The sequence below is a fragment of the Centruroides vittatus genome, unplaced genomic scaffold (assembly GCF_030686945.1).
Source record: "Centruroides vittatus isolate TY-2023 unplaced genomic scaffold, ASM3068694v2 scaffold_1172, whole genome shotgun sequence".
In the NCBI taxonomy this organism is placed as follows: domain Eukaryota; kingdom Metazoa; phylum Arthropoda; class Arachnida; order Scorpiones; family Buthidae; genus Centruroides; species Centruroides vittatus.
The window spans coordinates 1,535,236-1,553,874 of NW_027122672.1; the positions used below are offsets into that span (position 1 = coordinate 1,535,236).

Here is an 18,639-nt window from a genome sequence, read left to right on the forward strand (position 1 = left end):
CATGAGAAATTAAATCTGTATTAATTTAAATAATGTATAAATTGAATTATTGATTCAAGAGAAAATAATATGTATATTTAAATTAATATTATTTTAATACATCTTTTGTACTTTAAAATTATAAATTCATAAACTCTTGTAACTGAATGAAGACTTAAATTTTATATCAAATTAAATTATTTTATTATATAAACATAAGCATTTTATTTGATATTTCAGTAAGCATTTATATTACATTTAGCAACAAAGATTAAACTAATTTTGTAATTTTATATTACAATTATTAATATAAAAATAATCCACTTTTAAATGCAAGTAACATAGAATATAACAAATTTTATTTAAAAAGTTAGCATTATGCAATGTCATTATTCAACTTTATATAAGAATGATTAACACAAATGTGAAAAATTTAAGTTTATTTTACAAATTTATGATGATTATTCGTATTTATGATTAGATTATCTTTCTATTATTGGACATTTCAATTTTAATATTAATGCTTTACTAATATATTATTAAGATATTTTATAAAATCTAAGTTAATATGCCAAAGATAATTAGAATAGCACATCATACATCTATCTGATCTTGATTGCGCCTAATAAGAGATGGCACCTAACGCCTCATTCTAGTACCAAATTATTTTGTAATTAAATAATATTAAAGCCTTTATCTAGCCCAATATCTTACGGCATTGATGGCGTGTAGGTTAGAATGTATCGGATATTAATGTTATTGTTTATTTAATAATTAAATCTTCAAATTACTTTGTGTCTAATTATTAACTTAGTCCAACTACAGCCCAGTAATTCAGCAGATTGACTGGTTTTGATTACAAAATAGGCTTTCATTAAAAATTAATCTTTTATAATTCAATACATATGTCAAACGATTAATTTTTTCTTCTTCTTTAGTTTTCTGCAAGTTATAGCAGATACAGTAAGCACCATCTCTTTTTCCATGCTATATTATCCTGTGTTCTTGTTTTTAGCTCCTTATAACTACAGTCCACCATTTTAATTCTCATTCTTCCTCATTTCTTTCTGCCTGCAACCATTCCTTCCATAATGTCATTCCATAAGCCTTACTCTCGAATCATGTGTTCCATCAAATTAGCTTTTAGCTTCTTTATTGTCTCTAATATGCTCTTTTTTCACTCTTCTTAAGACTTCCTCATTTCTCACCTTATTGCTCCATCTGACTTTCTCTATTCTTCTCCACAGCCACACCTCCAGGGCCTTTGTTCTCTTAATGTCATATTGTCTCAATGTCCAAATTTCAGTACCATAGAGGAAAATGCTCCAGATGCAGCATTTGACCAGTCTTTTTCTCAATTCTAATTTCAGAGACTTATAAAAAATTATTTTTATTTGATAAATGCCTCTTTGCCATACCAATTCTCCTCTTGATTTCTTTCCCATTTCTGCACTCAGAATCAAGCAAAGCACCCAGGTATCTAAACCTGTTCACCTATTCCACTTTGTCATCATTTATATGGATGTTAACCTTTCTTTCCTTTTCTCTGATCCAAAATGCTTTGATTTTGTTAACATTAATTTTCATTTTGAAGGCCACACATCCCCTTTCTAGTCCATTCAGGATCTTTCTCATTTTACTGTTGTTCTCTACCAGAATTGCCATACCTTACACACTAAATCTGCCTTCCCCAATTTTTATGCTTTTCTCTTCCTCTAAGTATTCCATAATCATCTCTTCCAAGTATATATTGAAAAGAAGCAGTGATAGGCAACACCCCTACCTAACACTCTTTTCAATCTTGATTTTCTCATTGTATTGACCATCCAGTTTAACTACTGCTCTCTAATATTTGTACAAGTTTAGTATTAATCGCCTATCCTTCCTTCCAATCTATTTCTTTCTTTCTCAAAATGTCCATCAATCTTTTCCAGTCAATTTTGTCAAATGCCTTCTCTAGATCTATAAATGTACCAATATTCCCTTTCCTTTTTTCAATGTATTGTTCTCCTATTAATTTTTTTATGATAGGATATTTTGTAATAAAAAAATTATATTCAATACAATAAAACTTTCATTTTACTCTTTAACTTTATGGCAAATATAAGAACTTTTTAATTCATTTTATATATAAATACTCATAAATATTTAACTTTCAAACAAAAAATTTTCTTTCTGAACTCTAGATAAATACATAGGCAGTTTTTTTTTCAACCTTTCATGGTCCATAAAACAAAGACAAGTGTAAATAACAAAATGAATTTATTAACGAAAGTTAGGTACAAACATGGTTACTTTTTGACATAATCACCGTGAAAATTGAGGCATTTGTCATATCTGTGGATGAGTTTTGCAATCCCCTCTTCATAGAATGTTGCCGCAAGTGACTTGAGATGGGCCTTAACAGTGTTTTGAAGATCGTTATTAGTCTCAAACCTCTGCCCTCCTAGCCACGTTTTCAGTTCAGGAAAGAGGTGGAAGTCGCTTGGCGCTAAATTGGGACTATACACTGGGTATTTAAAAAGTTCCAAGCTGGGTAGAACACACCTTTTAATGAAGACTTCTACCTCTTCCCTGAACTGAAAATGTGGCTAGGAGGGCAAAGGTTCAAAACTAATGACAATCTTCCAAATAATGTTAAGGCCCATATCAAGCCACTGGTGGCAACATTCTATGAAGAGGGATTGCGAAGCTCATCCACAGATATGACAAATGCCTCAATCTTCACGATGATTATGTCAAAAAGTAACCATGTTTGTACCTAACTTTTCGTAATAAATTCATTTTGTTATTTACGCTTGTCTTTGTTTTATGGACTATTGGAAGTTGAAAAAACAGCCCTCATGTATTATTTTTATATGTTTTAACATTACATACAGAAAAATGTTTATTTAGTCATAGTTATTTTAATGGAATTATAAAAATATTAGGAATACATTATGCTTTGTTTATTCAGATATTAATATTAATTTTACAGAGACAATAAATGCATTGAAAAGACTGTTTTATCTCATTGTAGGGTATACAGTTTTTGTATTTTAAAAAAATATAAACTATATTACAGGAGTGGACAAGCAAGAGTTCAGTGGGAGCTGAAATGTAGGTTTTGCAAAATGCATGGGAGCCGCAGTTCTGTACTGTCGTGGTGGATAGTATGGTAAGGGGCGCGATTTTATTATATAAAATAAATATAATATAAAACAAATATTGAATTTTTTTAATAAACATATTTTCACAAAATTATAAAAATAATAATAAAGAAACAGAAATTAACACTTTCAGCAAGAGCCACATGTAACTCAAAAAGAGCCACATTTGCCCATACCTGCTATATTACAAGATATGTTGAGTAAAAATAAGATGCTCTGAAATTAAATTATATAGAAATCCAAACTAAATGATTTCTGATAAACACAGTGCCCCGAAATAATTTTTTATTGAATCATATGTCCCATTTATGTAAATTCCCTGTTTTAAATATAAAATTGGTTTTCTGTGATATTAAAATATGTACAGTACTTTCATATATTTCGCCTGATTTTTTGATAAGGTTTCTTAATTTGATGAAAGCATATTGTTAATATCATCAGTTATCATATATAGACAACCCAAAGCTCAATCTTTTTAATAATATGTCAAAAAACTGCTGGATTAAATTGGGTTACTTTACCATTATTATTTTTAACTAAATTCTAACTAATTTGGTACTGAGGTAGGCATTGGGTGCCATCTCTTATTAAATTTAATTATAATTAAATTCATATTTAAAAAATAATTTAGAATATTCTGAAAGAAAAAATTGGCCTGGAGCAGGATTCGAACCTGCAACTCCCACTTACCATGCATATGCGTTATTAATTCCTTAAATATTAATTTAATTATAATTATTAAATTTAATAAGAGCTGGCACCTAATGCTTACCTCCAATACCAAATTATTTAGAATTTAATTAAAAATAATAGTAATATAATAACCCAATTCAATCCAGCAGTTGCTTAGCATATCAATTATCATTAAATAAAATTAAATTCTGATTAATTTTCATTAAAAAAAATGAAAATTAATCAGAAAATATAATTTCATTTAAATAAAAACATCTAATTCAAGATGTAATTATTTTATTTAATTTATCAAATAAATATTATCATTTCTTTTAAATCTGAATTAAATTTGTAATATTTTTAATATTTCATACTAAATAGTATAATTTTTTCTTCTTTTTTATAAATGATATTTTTATAAAGATATATTAAATTTCATATAAATTAATTTTATAATGGCATTGATGAAACCATCAATCTCATGTCAAAACTTTTATTTATATAAAATTTAATTTTAAAAAAGATATTACTCTTAACTGATTTAAAATTTTTTAATTTTTTGTAATTAAAGTTTTGAATAAAAAATTTAATTTTTGATAATGATGATGATTATTATTATTATTATTATATTGGGTTAAGTGAGATATACTCAGTTAACACTGGTGGCTGTGTACTATGCCGGACCAAAGTCAAGGCATAGTAACCAAAACAGAAATTTAAGAAGTGTATCAGTGTGTGTGTCTGTATTCAGGAATTTCCTCACAATATGACATGTATTCAATATAGTGGTCTTCTGTAGTGTGATGTATGTGTTTCTATTCAATTGTAATGTGCCCAGGCTTTTGTGTAGTGTGTGTAGTATGACACCTGTAGAGGAGAGAACAACAGGTACAATAAGCATCCTATCCATCCTCCACAGAAACCTTATTTCCTGGGCGAGTTCTGTGTACTTGCCGACTTTTTCAGTGTATGTGTTTTGTACATTGTGAGTACTCGGAATGGATATGTCTATAATGCATTAATAATGATTTTATTGTGTTTGTCAATGAGTGTGATGTCTGGTCTGTTGTGGTAAATTGTTTTATCTGTGATTATGGCTCTGTCGTAGTACATTTTGTGCATGTTGTTTTCCAATACTGTTTGTTATTATTATTACAGTAGAGCATCGATTATCCGACTTAATTGGGAACTGGGGTTGGTCGGATAACTGAAAAGTCGGATAACCGAAAAGTATAAAAAAATACATTATTAGTATAGTGTATTAGGCCTGGTTTAAATACTAGCCTCCCTTTCATGGTCAAGCCAGTGCTGCCAGCTAAAACATGCAAAAATTTAACAAAAATAATATTAAAGCAGCCAAGACATAACCAAATATTGTAGCGGCACATCACTAGTGGACATTTGAATTTGCCAACTAGAACGCGATCGGTTAATCGGGGGTCGGATAATTGATGCTCTACTGTATTATATTATTACCTAATTTAAGCCCTAAAAAAGCCCACTAGCAGATACTTATAACAGACTCCATAAATACAAATATGATGCATGCAACAAATGCAATAATACAGCTTTATCATGTTTTGTCAATCAATATCAATCTGAAATTCTAAAAGGGGCCAGGTTTATCAAAAATGTTTTTTGCTATCTCAGGTTTTTCTGACACTAGAAATAAAAATATTCAAGAATAAGGCTTTCTGGTGAATGCCTAAATGCTATGGATGCAGCTACACTTGCCACTTCTTGGAAGTATGCCTTGATTAACAATATTTAATATATATGTTATGGGCAAAGTGATTAATATGGACATTATGAATGATAACCAACAAAATTGGGCATTGTAATAAATTTCAATAATTTATCAATTTGACAGGTCATTATGAATACTGCTACCATCTAGTCAGGCAAAGTGATAATAATACGTTCAGGAGTGATCATTTGACATACGCTAGCCAATCAGAACTTACATCTTAGTTGTGCATGCATATTGCATTTAGTACCGAATTTTAAATTTATGTGACCAGTAGTTAATCTTTCTTCTTTGAAAAAAGTAACGATTCTTCCACGATCGTTACTTTTTTCAAAGAAGTACTATTAACTAGTGAATTATTTCAAAGTACTATTAACTGACATTCTTCTTACCAGAAGAATGTCAGTTAATAGTACTTTGAAATAATTCACAAAAAATAAATATTTCTAAATGAAATAAGTGGAGTTTTTTTTAACCAAATTTAAAATTCGGTACTAAACACGACACGCACACCCAACTCAGAGTGCCGATTGGCCAGCGTATGTCGGATGATCACTCCTCAACTTATTATACCTTTGCTCAACCAGGTGATAGCAGTATTCATAATTACTGGTCAATTTGATAAATTAATCAGTATTTATCATGCTGCGCACCCTATTTGGTCATTATTCATAATGCCCGATTAATCATTTTGTCCATAACATATACATACTTTTCAGTGTTACTATCTCGTTTATTTTTATTTTTGCTTTTTATCTTTTCATCTTCTTAATATTTATTTTATTATTATTCTGTTAAATTATATTTGAAGTTTAAATGTTTCTTATGTTTGAGTATTTCAAATTTTGTAATCTAGTTACAACAGCTATTTGAATTCATTAATTCATTAATATATAATCCTGATGATAGTCTATAAATTAGACAGAAAACATTAGATCCAAATATTTCTTGATATTTACAGGTGTTTATCTGAATTTTAATTTTATCTGCATTGTAGATAGTTATTGTATAATAATAAATGTAAAATATGAATTTTTCCAATGAATTTTTCAAAAACAGGATGCATGTCACATATGAGTACATAGTGTTTGAATAAACGAGTGTAATTGATAGATTATTTTATAAAATACAATGCTTTGTATAACAGAGCATATTATATAAAATAAGAAAAATTTTATCAAACATTTTTTTGTAAAAATATATACAATATCATTGATAAATATGCCTTATTTTATATCAACTGTAAAAAAAATTATGAATTACAAAATATTTTTTGGGCTTATATTTGTAGTTTTTTTAAAAGCTTTTATAAAATTTTATATTTAAGTTATATTCTAAAAATATAAATGAAAATTAATCAGAAAATATAATTTAATTTCAAACATCTAAGACAAGATGTAATTAGCGAGGTTGAGGCTAAAGTTTTAAATGCGAAAACGTGTACGTCAAATGTTTAGCGCCGCTTTCCTGTAAGCCTAGAAGTTTGACAATAGCATTTGGAATGTCGAGCATGACTCCACTGACTTTCCAAACACCATTGTCAAACTTCTAGGCTTACAGGAAAGCGCCACTGAATGTCCAACGTACACATTTTCACGTTTAAAACTTAGGCCTCAACCTTGCTATTATTTTATTTAATTTATCAAATAAATATTATCATTTCTTTTAAATCTGAATTAAATTTGTAATATTTTTAATATTTTATACTAAATAGTATAATTTTTTTCTTCTTTTTTATAAATATGATATTTTTATAAAGATTTACAAATGAAAAATTTCTTATACTTATATTCTAGTTAAAACAGAAATAAAAATCTTGCTTCTATTCATTATCAATAAAATGTAAACTAAAAAAAATTCTAACAGTTTTATATGCAAAATTAGAATTTTTAGCTGTTACAATCAAACATTTGTAATAATCAATTATATTTGATAGAATAATGTCAATTAATATATGAATGCCAGTCAGATATAACTGCAATAATTCATTTTAATAAAATAAATAAATTTGATTTGAAATTCATCTATAGTATAACATAATAGAATATTTACAATAATTTCAGTATTACAGCACAGAAAGATGGGAAACATCTTTTGGGAGAGCTCCGGAGAAAAAAAGAAAGCAATGTCAGACAAAGAGAGAGTACAGAAAAGAGAGAAGAGTGGAGAAAAGCTTATCATCCCAATAACGTTTCTGCAGAAGAAAAAAGTGGACATTGCACTTAATGTAAAGGAACACTGTCGTCGCCGCAACGTATCACAACGATTGACAGCAGCGCTTCTAGTGGCAACCTCCAATAAAGGGACAGAAAATAAGCTCGATTCCGACACTATATTTTCTAGCCACTTTAACCAAATCGAATTCCAAATAAATTTGCTTTCCAAACCGAATCCGTATAAATTTGCCTCATGTGATGAGATATTCGAAATTTTAAAAAATAAATTTAATATTCGACAAAATAGTTTCCAAATTTAATTGATTGCGTCAAACCGTAATGCTGTATTCTGATCCAAAATGCATATTAATAAAAATCTGTGGATTAAAATTGTCTTCTGAGTGGTTCTTGACCTCTGGTGACTGTTGGATTGGAAGGACAACAAATTTGTTTATTTGACTACAAACCTCTTTTTTAGTGGTTACAAAAATAAGAAATTGTATCCAGCAAATATTGCTGATTTTAGCTTTATATTATTCCAACAATGTTTATTCTGAATTACAAATGTTTTCAGCCACATTTAGAGGCCTTCTTCAAGTAAAAAGTTGTTCCATTTATCGTATTTTATTGTATTATTTTTTATATTTATTCTTATTTTAATATTAATTTCCTACTTTATTTTACAATTATAAATTAATCAATGTCGGTTAATTTAGAACAAGAGTCGCCAAACTTTTTTGATCATCGACTTCCTACAAGTTTTTGAAACTTCACATCGACCCCCACCAAAAAATTTGTTACAAGCAAAAATAAGCACTTACTATTTTAATACATCTCTTTTAATTTTGCATTTTTTTATTTTTCATTGTATATATGTTAATAATAATTTTTGTAACTGACAATCAGTGAGATGGATAAGCTTGATCCTTAGCTTAAGCTTGATAATCGACCCCCAGAGGTTGATATCAACCACTTTGGCAATTTTTAAAAGTTTACATTTAAAATGTAAATTTTTAAAAATCAAATCCATGATACCTGTAAAATGTTTATGTTTTTCAAATGTTTGATAAATGGAATGGCTTTTTATTTGGAGAAGGCCCTAAATGCAGCCAAAAATGTTTGCAATTCAGAATAAACGTTGCTGGAATAAGTAAGAAAGGTGTTATTTTGTGCATATCAGTGTTAATTGAAAAGTTCCAGTAATTAACTTCATGAGTTAAAATTTCATTGTAATCTGCATATATTTTGAGACTAGTTATATATTTATTAAATATTTTAGTAATTGCTTTTGTGTTTATAATTGTTTGATGAAATTGATTTCTATTTCAGATGATAACAATGGCAGCATATCCAGTTCTGTTATAGTGTGGTTCTACATGGTACGATCCAAAAGTTCAAGGACTGCAGTAACCTATGACAACAAAAGCATGTATTTGAAGTTACAGCGTATGAAATGGATTCTACCAAACCACCTCTACGTGTTCAGGTTAATTTCACCCATGTCATGTGATTAAACTGCAAGCGCTGCTGTTTTTTTCCGGAGATAGTTACCTTTGTTCTGCGACGTAATAAAAGTGGAGTTTCAAGAACAACCTCCAACATTAAATTTTGTCAGCGTTTAGGTAAAACACCTACGGAGACTTTAAAATTGCTAAGAAAGGTGTATGGTGATTCTACCATGGCGAAGTCGAAATGTCGGAGGTTGTTCTTGAAACTCCACTTTTATTACGTCGCAGAACAAAAGTAGAAATCTCCGGAAAAAAACAGCAGCGCATGACATGGGTGAAATTAACCTGAACACATAGAGGTGGTTTGGTAGAATCCATTTCATACGCTGTAACTTCAAATACATGCTTTTGTTGTCATAGATTACTGCAGTCCCCGAACTTTTGGATCGTACCATGTATTTTGTCTTTTAACACTTACTTTTATAATTTTTTAAGTAAAATTTTTCATTTCATAATTTTTTATCCCAAGTATCCATCTTATGCATAGCCAATCAATGCAATTAATTTAAAATTATTCTTTGTTTTATAAACATAGAGGCTATCCATAAATTATGAAATGCATACCCACCCACCCCTAAATAGGGATGGGTGGGTATATTAACAAGGGGGTGGAATATTTACAAAAATGTTGTGTAATGCTAGGATGTCAACTCTCATGTAACAAAATGATTTTTGTTTCTGTAGAGTTACATAGCAAACTATACAGTTTGTATCACTGTGTTGTATGTAATTAATAAAATAATGCAAGTTCAGCACACCATGCCATGTATTATTCCTTAGTATAATTAAGATGGTTGATTGAAAATATATTTTATGCAATTCTGGGGCAGGTACTGTACATGTGACATGTTATGGAGTGTTACAGCAGACAGTTAAAAAGTATAAACAGTTTTACATAATTTACAGACAATCCTGTATACTGATTCCTAAAGATCTTTATAATTACTTAACTGCGATAAAAACTAATACAATCCACCCAGTGTAACAGAAAAGGAATTTAATACAGACTATTTCATGTATATATGATTGCAATAAATACCTGCTAGTTTATTAAAATAATAAAATTAGTAACTTTCTGAAAAAATTAAAATTTTAATTTTTTTTTCCAGCAATATAAAATATATTGTCTTGTTTCTTTTCTTGAACTTACTTTAGATTTTATATATTCTATACATCTGCAAATAATTGGATTCAATCCCAGAGATTAACTTTAAACATTCAATTTAATACATCAAAAGAAAACAAAATCAAAGTTTTCATTTTCTTTTCAGTCTTATCATTTTCGATCATTTATGATAATCTCTCTAAATTTTTGTTTGACAAAATTCCATAACATGATTTAAATGACTTCACAATGCCAATTGTATGGCATCAGATAAATCACTTTCAATTCAAATAATCGATTTCAATTTTTTCTTCTATGATCTGGAGTGATGTGATTTCAGATTTAATAATATAATGAAATATAAATATTTCCTCCCATATTATTATTAACATTAATTTCCTATTGATTCAAATCACTGACACTCAAAATTTCCAAATGCAAAAATAGAAAAAATGATTGCAAACAGAATACTTATAAAAATATGGAAATTTTATTGTACAAATAATTTTTAGTTATTTTCTCATTTATAATAATGTGATAAAGAAACTACTAACCTCGTTGCACTTAAATAATCTTCAGAAATAATGAGTGCATATGGATTTTTTTTCTTTCCTAAAATTTAAAAAAATTCAAATTTAAAATTTATTGTAATTTATTTCTATTGTACATTTCTTTCAAAATTTAAAATTTTACATCAAGTAATTTTTGGGATAAAAGCTTTTGAAAGAAAGAATAAACCATTTTATTAAATAGAGGAAGTTAAAATAATTTATAAACTAAATAGTGTATAATTAACAATAAATCAAAGTTAATGTTACCATTTTATATGATAATAATTATGTCAATTATCATCTGAGAACATTGTTATGTACATTAAAAAATTAGAAAACTTCCAATTTTCATATTTGCCCATTACAATTTCTCAATGGGTGTACCTTGTCACATGGCACACATCCAACCAATACTCAAATTCTTCCTATGCTTGCTATAGCATATCTATTGCTCTCACAGAACCACAATTCCACAGCTCCAGCAGATTATTCACATTGCACAATGTTGTGTGATTCTGACTTTGCAAACTGCAGAGCACAAAATGCCCTCTCTGTTGCAAAGTTGCTATTTTTGTTTATTTTGTCTCGCTTCTTCTCGTGTTTGTTCTGTGAGGTGTTTGTTATCCAATCATGTATTCATTGTCCAAACATAAAAATCTTTCGCAAAAGTGTTCGTTATCCGATTTGTTCATTAACCAATCACCCACTGTATACTGCATTTAAAGGTATTAGTGTAAAATTAGTAGTGTTATCAAACTACAGTTTTTTAAAACATATTTCTGTAATAATATAACAAATTTACATATATATTTAGCAAAAAATAATAAGTATTTTATCAATTATTTTTTCTTTTGATTTGTTTAGAGTAACATTTGTCACATTAATGTACCGGTACATACAAGCATCTGAGTTGAAGATCTATTTAATATTAATTTGTGGTATAAATTCAGAATAGAAATGCCATATTAATCTATTAAAAGATGACAAAATTATTTACTAATAATTTGCTAAGTACAAAGATAACAAAACAAAAAGTTTTGTCTTTATCATTATATTTAATAGACCAGATAATTGGTAAAAAAATATACCACAGAAGTAAGTGACAAAGCAAGAATGCCATCCAGCATAGCATGAAAAATAGAAAGTTTGCTGTCATTTTTACAATATTATGTGGAAAAGTTTTGACTGTTGTACATTAATGTCTTAGGGATCTTTTTTTTTCTATTAGAATTGTTTCTCTTGTCAACAATATGACAGATGTATAGTATGTTGCACAAACTGAAAAAAAAAACAGAAAAAATAATTACATTTTATTTCACTAAATGTTCGAAATGGGCATCCTGCACCACCTAACAGTACGTGAGGAGAGCCATAAATTCTTCCTCAACTCTTGTAAGCTGTTCCACTATTATCTGTATGGAAGCATCAATTACGTACTGTTGTAATTCTGTAACATTTGCAACTACTGTTCAGAAAGCTGCTTTCTTTTACGCAGCCCAATAAAAGAAATCTAATGGTGTCTAAATATTATACTAACACCTCCATTATTTTATTATGTTATTGTGTTGGCTTTTTTATTTCCCATACTTATTACGTTATATTATGCATAATATTTACATTTTCATACTTTATTAATGACTTGCACATAATTTTATGTAAATCTACAGAATGCTTTTTTTTCCATCATATACAGATAAAAGTATTTAGATTTCTCTGATATGATATTACAGCTGTAGACTTTTCATTATCTTTCTGTTTAAATTGGAGTCTGTTAAAAGAAAACACCACCAAAGTGACTAAGTGCTTCAGACTCTCTTCATTCATCTTCAGAGTTTCATATGACAAAAAATATTTTCAAACTCCCATTCGAACATATTTTTTTATTTAGGACATATGCCACAGTTTAAATTTAAACCAAAACCTTCTCATTCTAGATCAGTATCTCGAGTAACTTCCGACATTCATTCAATTCAAAATGTATCCTATATTCTTCCATCCAGAAAGCTTTGGTTTAGATATAACTAACTTTGCAATGTGTTCCGAGAGGAAAGGTTTGTTTGAACGAGAGTTCGAAAACTTCATTTTTGGCAACACGAACTTGGAAACCAGACAAAGAAAGTCCAAAAGCACCCTGTTGTTTCAGAGGCATTTTCTTTTTTTGGACTCCAGTTTAAGCGGAAAGGTAACGAAAGATTCACACAGTGGCAATTTTACTTACGTAAAAATCTAACTCCACCACCCTGTGAATAACTGAACTTCCTTAACAATCATAGATTTCTTAAGGAAGCTCCTCGAACAAAAATCCAATTCGAGCCACTCTTATCGAGGCAAAAACTTTTTAGAAACCGAAGCACTTCCGAACTCTAAACCCATCCGAGAAGTCGAAGATAAGAAAATTTCTCTTTAAAAGCAATTTGAACTGGATACAATTTAATATTCGACAAAATAGTTTCCAAATTTAATTGATCGTGTCAAACCGTAACACTCCATTCGGATTCCAAACAATACATATTCAAATATTGCCTGGTTAATGTTACCTTAGGTGCCAAAATGGCGGCTCGTCTCCGATTCCAGCAAGGAAACAGTGGGACGCACGTTCTAACCTAACCTAACCTATTCTATTCTAATAATTTGGTTGCTAATAATTATGGTAATTTATTAGAATAGGTTAGGTTAGAACGTGCGTCCCCACTGTTCCCCGTCTTCTAATTGCTGGGATCGGAGACGAGCCGCCATCTTGGAACCATAGGTAACATTAACCTATTGCCTTAAATACGAAACATGGTGATGCTTTACATTTTAATTTGTAACGCATACGGATCCACAAAACAATTTGCAGTGTAAAATATCACAAAAAAATCATGTATAAAAGTAAATATTTAATGTTATTGTGGTAATATAAATACCGAACTCTGCTTATTTTTAGAATACGAGAAAAGATCACTCACTTCTCTCCGATAACTTTCGATTTTCGTCAGCCAAATAGGGAAATCTGAAGAGTAAACGATCTCCTTTGCTTCCTGATTTAACGAGAAACACTCCTAAAGGACAAGCTTCGTCCATTCCACAAAACGGGAAATAACTGTAACCGTGTATCGACTTTGTTTTTATCTAAAGTCTTAACGCGTTTTATACCAATCACGTCTGAAAAATAAAAATACGATATCGATAACCAATCAAATATCGAGATTTAAAAAATGTACCTGTTCACGAATGTTGCTCATCGATGTTTGTAAATACTGAAGCGCCCTCTGCCACTTTCGTCATTTTTTGTTTGTTTAGTTAAGTTACGGCAACGCGACATTTGGGCGATTGCCTTCAGGGAGGTCTTTTTTAAGGGTAACTGGCCCCTATTCGGGCGTTACATAAAACCCGGAAAAAACTCCACGACCGAACTCCCAGTGTTCGGGGAACGGAACCTCTTGGCCACTAGTCGGCGTTTTTGAAGTTTTAAAACTTTTACTAGAATAAAAGTTTTTTAAAATTGTGTTTAAAATTATATACACGTAATTAAATTAACGTCATTAGCAATTATGTATTTTCTATTGTGTTTAATTTATAAAATGAAATAATAACGAATTTTGGTACTTTATTTTTTATTTAACTGTTTCCGCCCTGTGGGCACTAAGAGGGCCTGTTTTTAGCAAGCGCATTATGGGTTCGGCCATAACCGGACAGCCCACAATAGTGTTGAGAGAGGGGACCCGTCCGGAATCTATCCCGGGTTCCTCAGAGCGTTAGGCTTCCACGACCATTCGGTCATCCGGCTCAATAAACGAAGCGGCCAAATTTAGAACTTCGTGTCAATTAACTACTTACATCATAATGAAGTCAAATCTAATATTCATTCATGTATAACTGTATACCTGTATAAAAATATGTATACAGTTATTATTATGTGAAAAAAACGTACAAAGAGAAAATAGGAAAAAAAAGCATTTACTTTTATGTACAAATTAAATCACAAACAAGGAATACGAACTAATAAAAGATAATAAAAATAATAATGAACACCAAGCACTTGTATTTCTCAGATTCTCAACCGTATACCTACTTTTGCACCCCCCCTATATATTTACTTCTAATATAGATATAAATTAATAAAATCAAAATTTAAAATCTAAACATTATAAATTTTACGCGAGATTAAAATATTTTAATCATCAAAATTTATTAAGAAAAATTACTAATTATTTAAATGGAAATGATTGGGGTAACAATCAATTTAACAATTGATTCTATACAAGAACGGCTTGAAATGGACAAGAGCGAACAAATTCATGTAAAAGACGGGAAGTCAGTGGCGTAGCGAGGAGGGTGCAAGGGTGTATCATGGACCGGGTGGGGGTGTATCATGCACCGGGCGCCACTCGCAGAGGGGCGTCCAAATGGTCTCCAAGACAAACTATATGTGTTTCTGGAGGGGAGGGGGCGCCAGTTATGTTCGCTACGCCACTGCGGGAAGTACAAGTACTGTATTTTCAAAAGATTTCAAAATAATGTATTGGGTTGTTCGGAAAGTAATTTCGTTTTTCCATAGAAAAATAAAAGCAATATTCTGATAATAAATAAATATTTTATTGAATTATATATCGACCATTTTGGTCAAGTACCTGTTGTCATTGTTTCTGGTAGTAGCACGATTTCACATTCATAAAAATTGTGATCGTTGTTTACAAAAAACTGATCCGTGATTTTTGACATTGTCATTTCAAGTAAATGTCTTACAATTAAAAAAAAAATTGTATAGACCGGAACAAGTAATAATCGGAGTGTGTCCAATCTGGCTAATATGGTTGGTGTGATAACACATCCCATCTAAGCTATAACAGTTTCTAACGAGTTACCAAACTTGTGTGAAATTTGGCAATATGTTGTAAATTTTTATAAGATATTAAAAAGCAAAGATGGCCGATACTCCGACCACTCAATCTAATTCTTATTTTAGTAATGAAAAGTCTTGCTACCGAGAATGCCTTTTGCGATTCAATTGATATGATTGGAATTATGTTTAATGCATTTAAGAGAAGACAGATGTTGTGGTTTTTCACCTGTAGCCTGGAAGATTTCTTTGTCTACCTCGACTGCTTTAATAGAAACATCATAGCCCAATAATTCGGCAGTTCGTTTGTCTAAATTTTTAAACCGCGATGGTGGTTCATCACTAGTTCTTTTTTTTTTTTTTTTTTTTTGGTCTTTCTGTGGATTCTGCTTCTTCATTCGGGAATTTGATGTACTTGGAGCAGAAATTAAATTTTCATTTTTATATGATTGAAAATTGTTTAAAATTTATGGTGGGAATATTTCCATAAATTTTACCACCACCATCACTACCCATTACAACCACTACCATTACCACCATTACCACCATTACCACCAGACTCTTGATCTGTCCACATTTTTCCTGTAGGTACACATTAAATTTCGCCACTTAGCATGGCATTCCGTGAACTGAAATGTGTACCAACTTTCTTTCAGACAGTCGGAAATCCTTTGCCATAATTTTGTTTTTGAATTGGTTTCAGGAATTCTTCTTCAATTTCTATTCTTTTGTCCATTAGAAGTAATGTTGCTTGGCGAGTCCATTCATTAGCTTAAAAATTAAAAAAAATAATCTTTATTTTGCATTCTTTTATAGTTTGCTATAATTTATTATTTACACAAAATCTTTAACGTGATATCTGATATAATATACATAATACTGCATACTGTTTTGGTATTGTCAAGAAAATTGTTTTGAACTATTACATTTAAAAAGAATTAATAATTATAAATTTCAACAATGTTTCATTGATTCAAAATTATGAACACTTATTTTAATAAATGTATATTGTCTATATTTAATATAAAGCTGCTATTTATGTTTATTTGTTCAATTTGAATTGCATTAATTAAAAGAAAATCTCAATATATAATAATTACAAAGTATCCTTACTATATATTATTTAATATATAATTACCAATTTTTTCTGTTTCTGAAAGTTGGAAAGAATGTACATTTGTTTCTGATCTTTCAGACGTTGATTGTTCTATCATTGAATATATATGTAAAAAATTAAAATTTATAAAAACAATAATATCTATTTAGTTAAATACGACATTCAAGGTTAATGTTATTTTAGGTAGCCAAGATGGCGGCTCGTCTCTGATTCCAGCAAGGAAACAGTGGGACGCACATTCTAACCTAACCTATTTTAATAAATTACCATAATTATCAGCAACCAAATTATTAGAATAGGTTAGGTTAGGGTAGAACGTGCGTCCCACTGTTTCCTTGCTGGAATCAGAGACGATCCGCCATCTTGGTTACCTAAGGTAACATTAACCGTAATGTGCATCCCTCGCATTGTCGTCATTTCTCATTCAAATGTCGCTCCAATTAACCATAATTCATTGGAAAGTAGCAGCGCTATCTCAACGTTGAAAAAAGGAACGAATTTTAACGAACGTTGAGATCAGCGCTGAGTTAGCGTTGAAAATATTGCAATGTCCCGTCTGCCAAGACCTCGTTTAGAAACTCATAGATGAGATCTTAGCGGGAAATATTAGACGTCCGTGTTTTAACAACTCTTCAACGATAGTGCTCGCGAGAAGAGTGCGAGATCTCGTCCCGTTATTTTACAATACATATCCCCGTTTTTTAGTTTCGGTTTTGTTTTTTTCCTCCATGTAGTGAACTGCTTTGCGATTTATGTCTATAACAATAACTTCAATAAAGTATTTTGAAGACATTGCTGGTTTAATTCACCACACTACACTTTTTTGTGTTGCCGAGATTGTTTTATTGAAAGAACTAACGTTTTCGGTCTACTGAATAGGCCATCCTCAGGCTTAACTTGCGAAACGGAACATTGGCGTTCCATTAAGACAATACATTTGTTTAAAAATTCAAAGCATCAGCAACGGAAACAAGTAATATAAATAAGAATTTTTTAAAGTCAATTCCTACTTAGGTCAACAAAGAAAAATTTTATTTTAGTTACTTTTTATTAAATAATTACAATTAATATAAATATGTATATACATATGACAGAATCACAATATTAAGCGGCAAAATAGAAAGAGAAATCGTAATTGAACCCAAAGCATAAAATTTCTTCAATTTTATTTTTTGAGAAAAATCCTTCATTCTAACCACTAAGCCACAACTGCTAACTCACTCTCGAAAATCATTTGGATAAAACGTCTACTTAAAGCAAAAATTTATCAAAAAATTATTGATTTTCGCAAGAATTGAACTCGCATTCTTCACCTTCACGTGAAAAATACTGAAATTCTTGCATTGAGCTACTGCCTGTTGATTTCAATTTTCGTTACAAACTGCTAAAACTCTATTTAAAGTATTAATAATTAGGTTAATGTTACCTGTGGTATCGAAGATGGCGACAGGAAAATTTATTAATTTGCATAATGCGACAGATAGTACGGGTACGCCCCCTAACGTTTAGATCACTCGGTATTTTACTTCGAGATTATCCATTTTTAATCTGCTTCCAGATTATCACTCGAGAATCTGATTCGAGATTACCGGAAACGCGGCCATCTCGAACGTAGGGAAAAAAAATTTTCCCGTCGCCGTCTAGTATCTAGGGAAAAAATTTCCCGTCGCCATCTTCGATACCACAAGTAATATTAACCAATAATTAAATTTAATTAATGAATTAATATTTGAAAAAACTGTATTAACATCAAGTGTCATCCACTACAAGTTTAAAAAAATGTATTTGAACTTGAGTGGATGAAGAAAAAGTATTTTATTAACGATTGAAAAT

The 18,639-nt window shown here is 30.1% G+C and overlaps 1 protein-coding gene across 3 annotated transcripts in view; it reads right to left on the reverse strand.

Annotated features, from left to right (window-relative positions):
* Positions 1-14,111, reverse strand: part of Nprl3 (GATOR complex protein Nprl3) — a 45,564-nt gene extending 31,453 nt beyond the window's left edge. For 2 of the 3 annotated variants that reach the window (XM_067284379.1, XM_067284380.1), the window contains exons 1-2: positions 13,816-14,111; positions 10,871-10,928 (exon numbers count right to left, since the gene is read on the reverse strand). In XM_067284379.1, coding sequence (XP_067140480.1) covers positions 10,871-10,928; positions 13,816-13,930 — 173 coding nt within the window. In that variant the 5' untranslated portion in view covers positions 13,931-14,111. The remainder of the gene's footprint in view (positions 1-10,870; positions 10,929-13,815) is intronic. The other variant, XM_067284378.1, reaches the window with a different exon arrangement.
* Between the last annotated feature and the right edge of the window lie 4,528 nt (positions 14,112-18,639).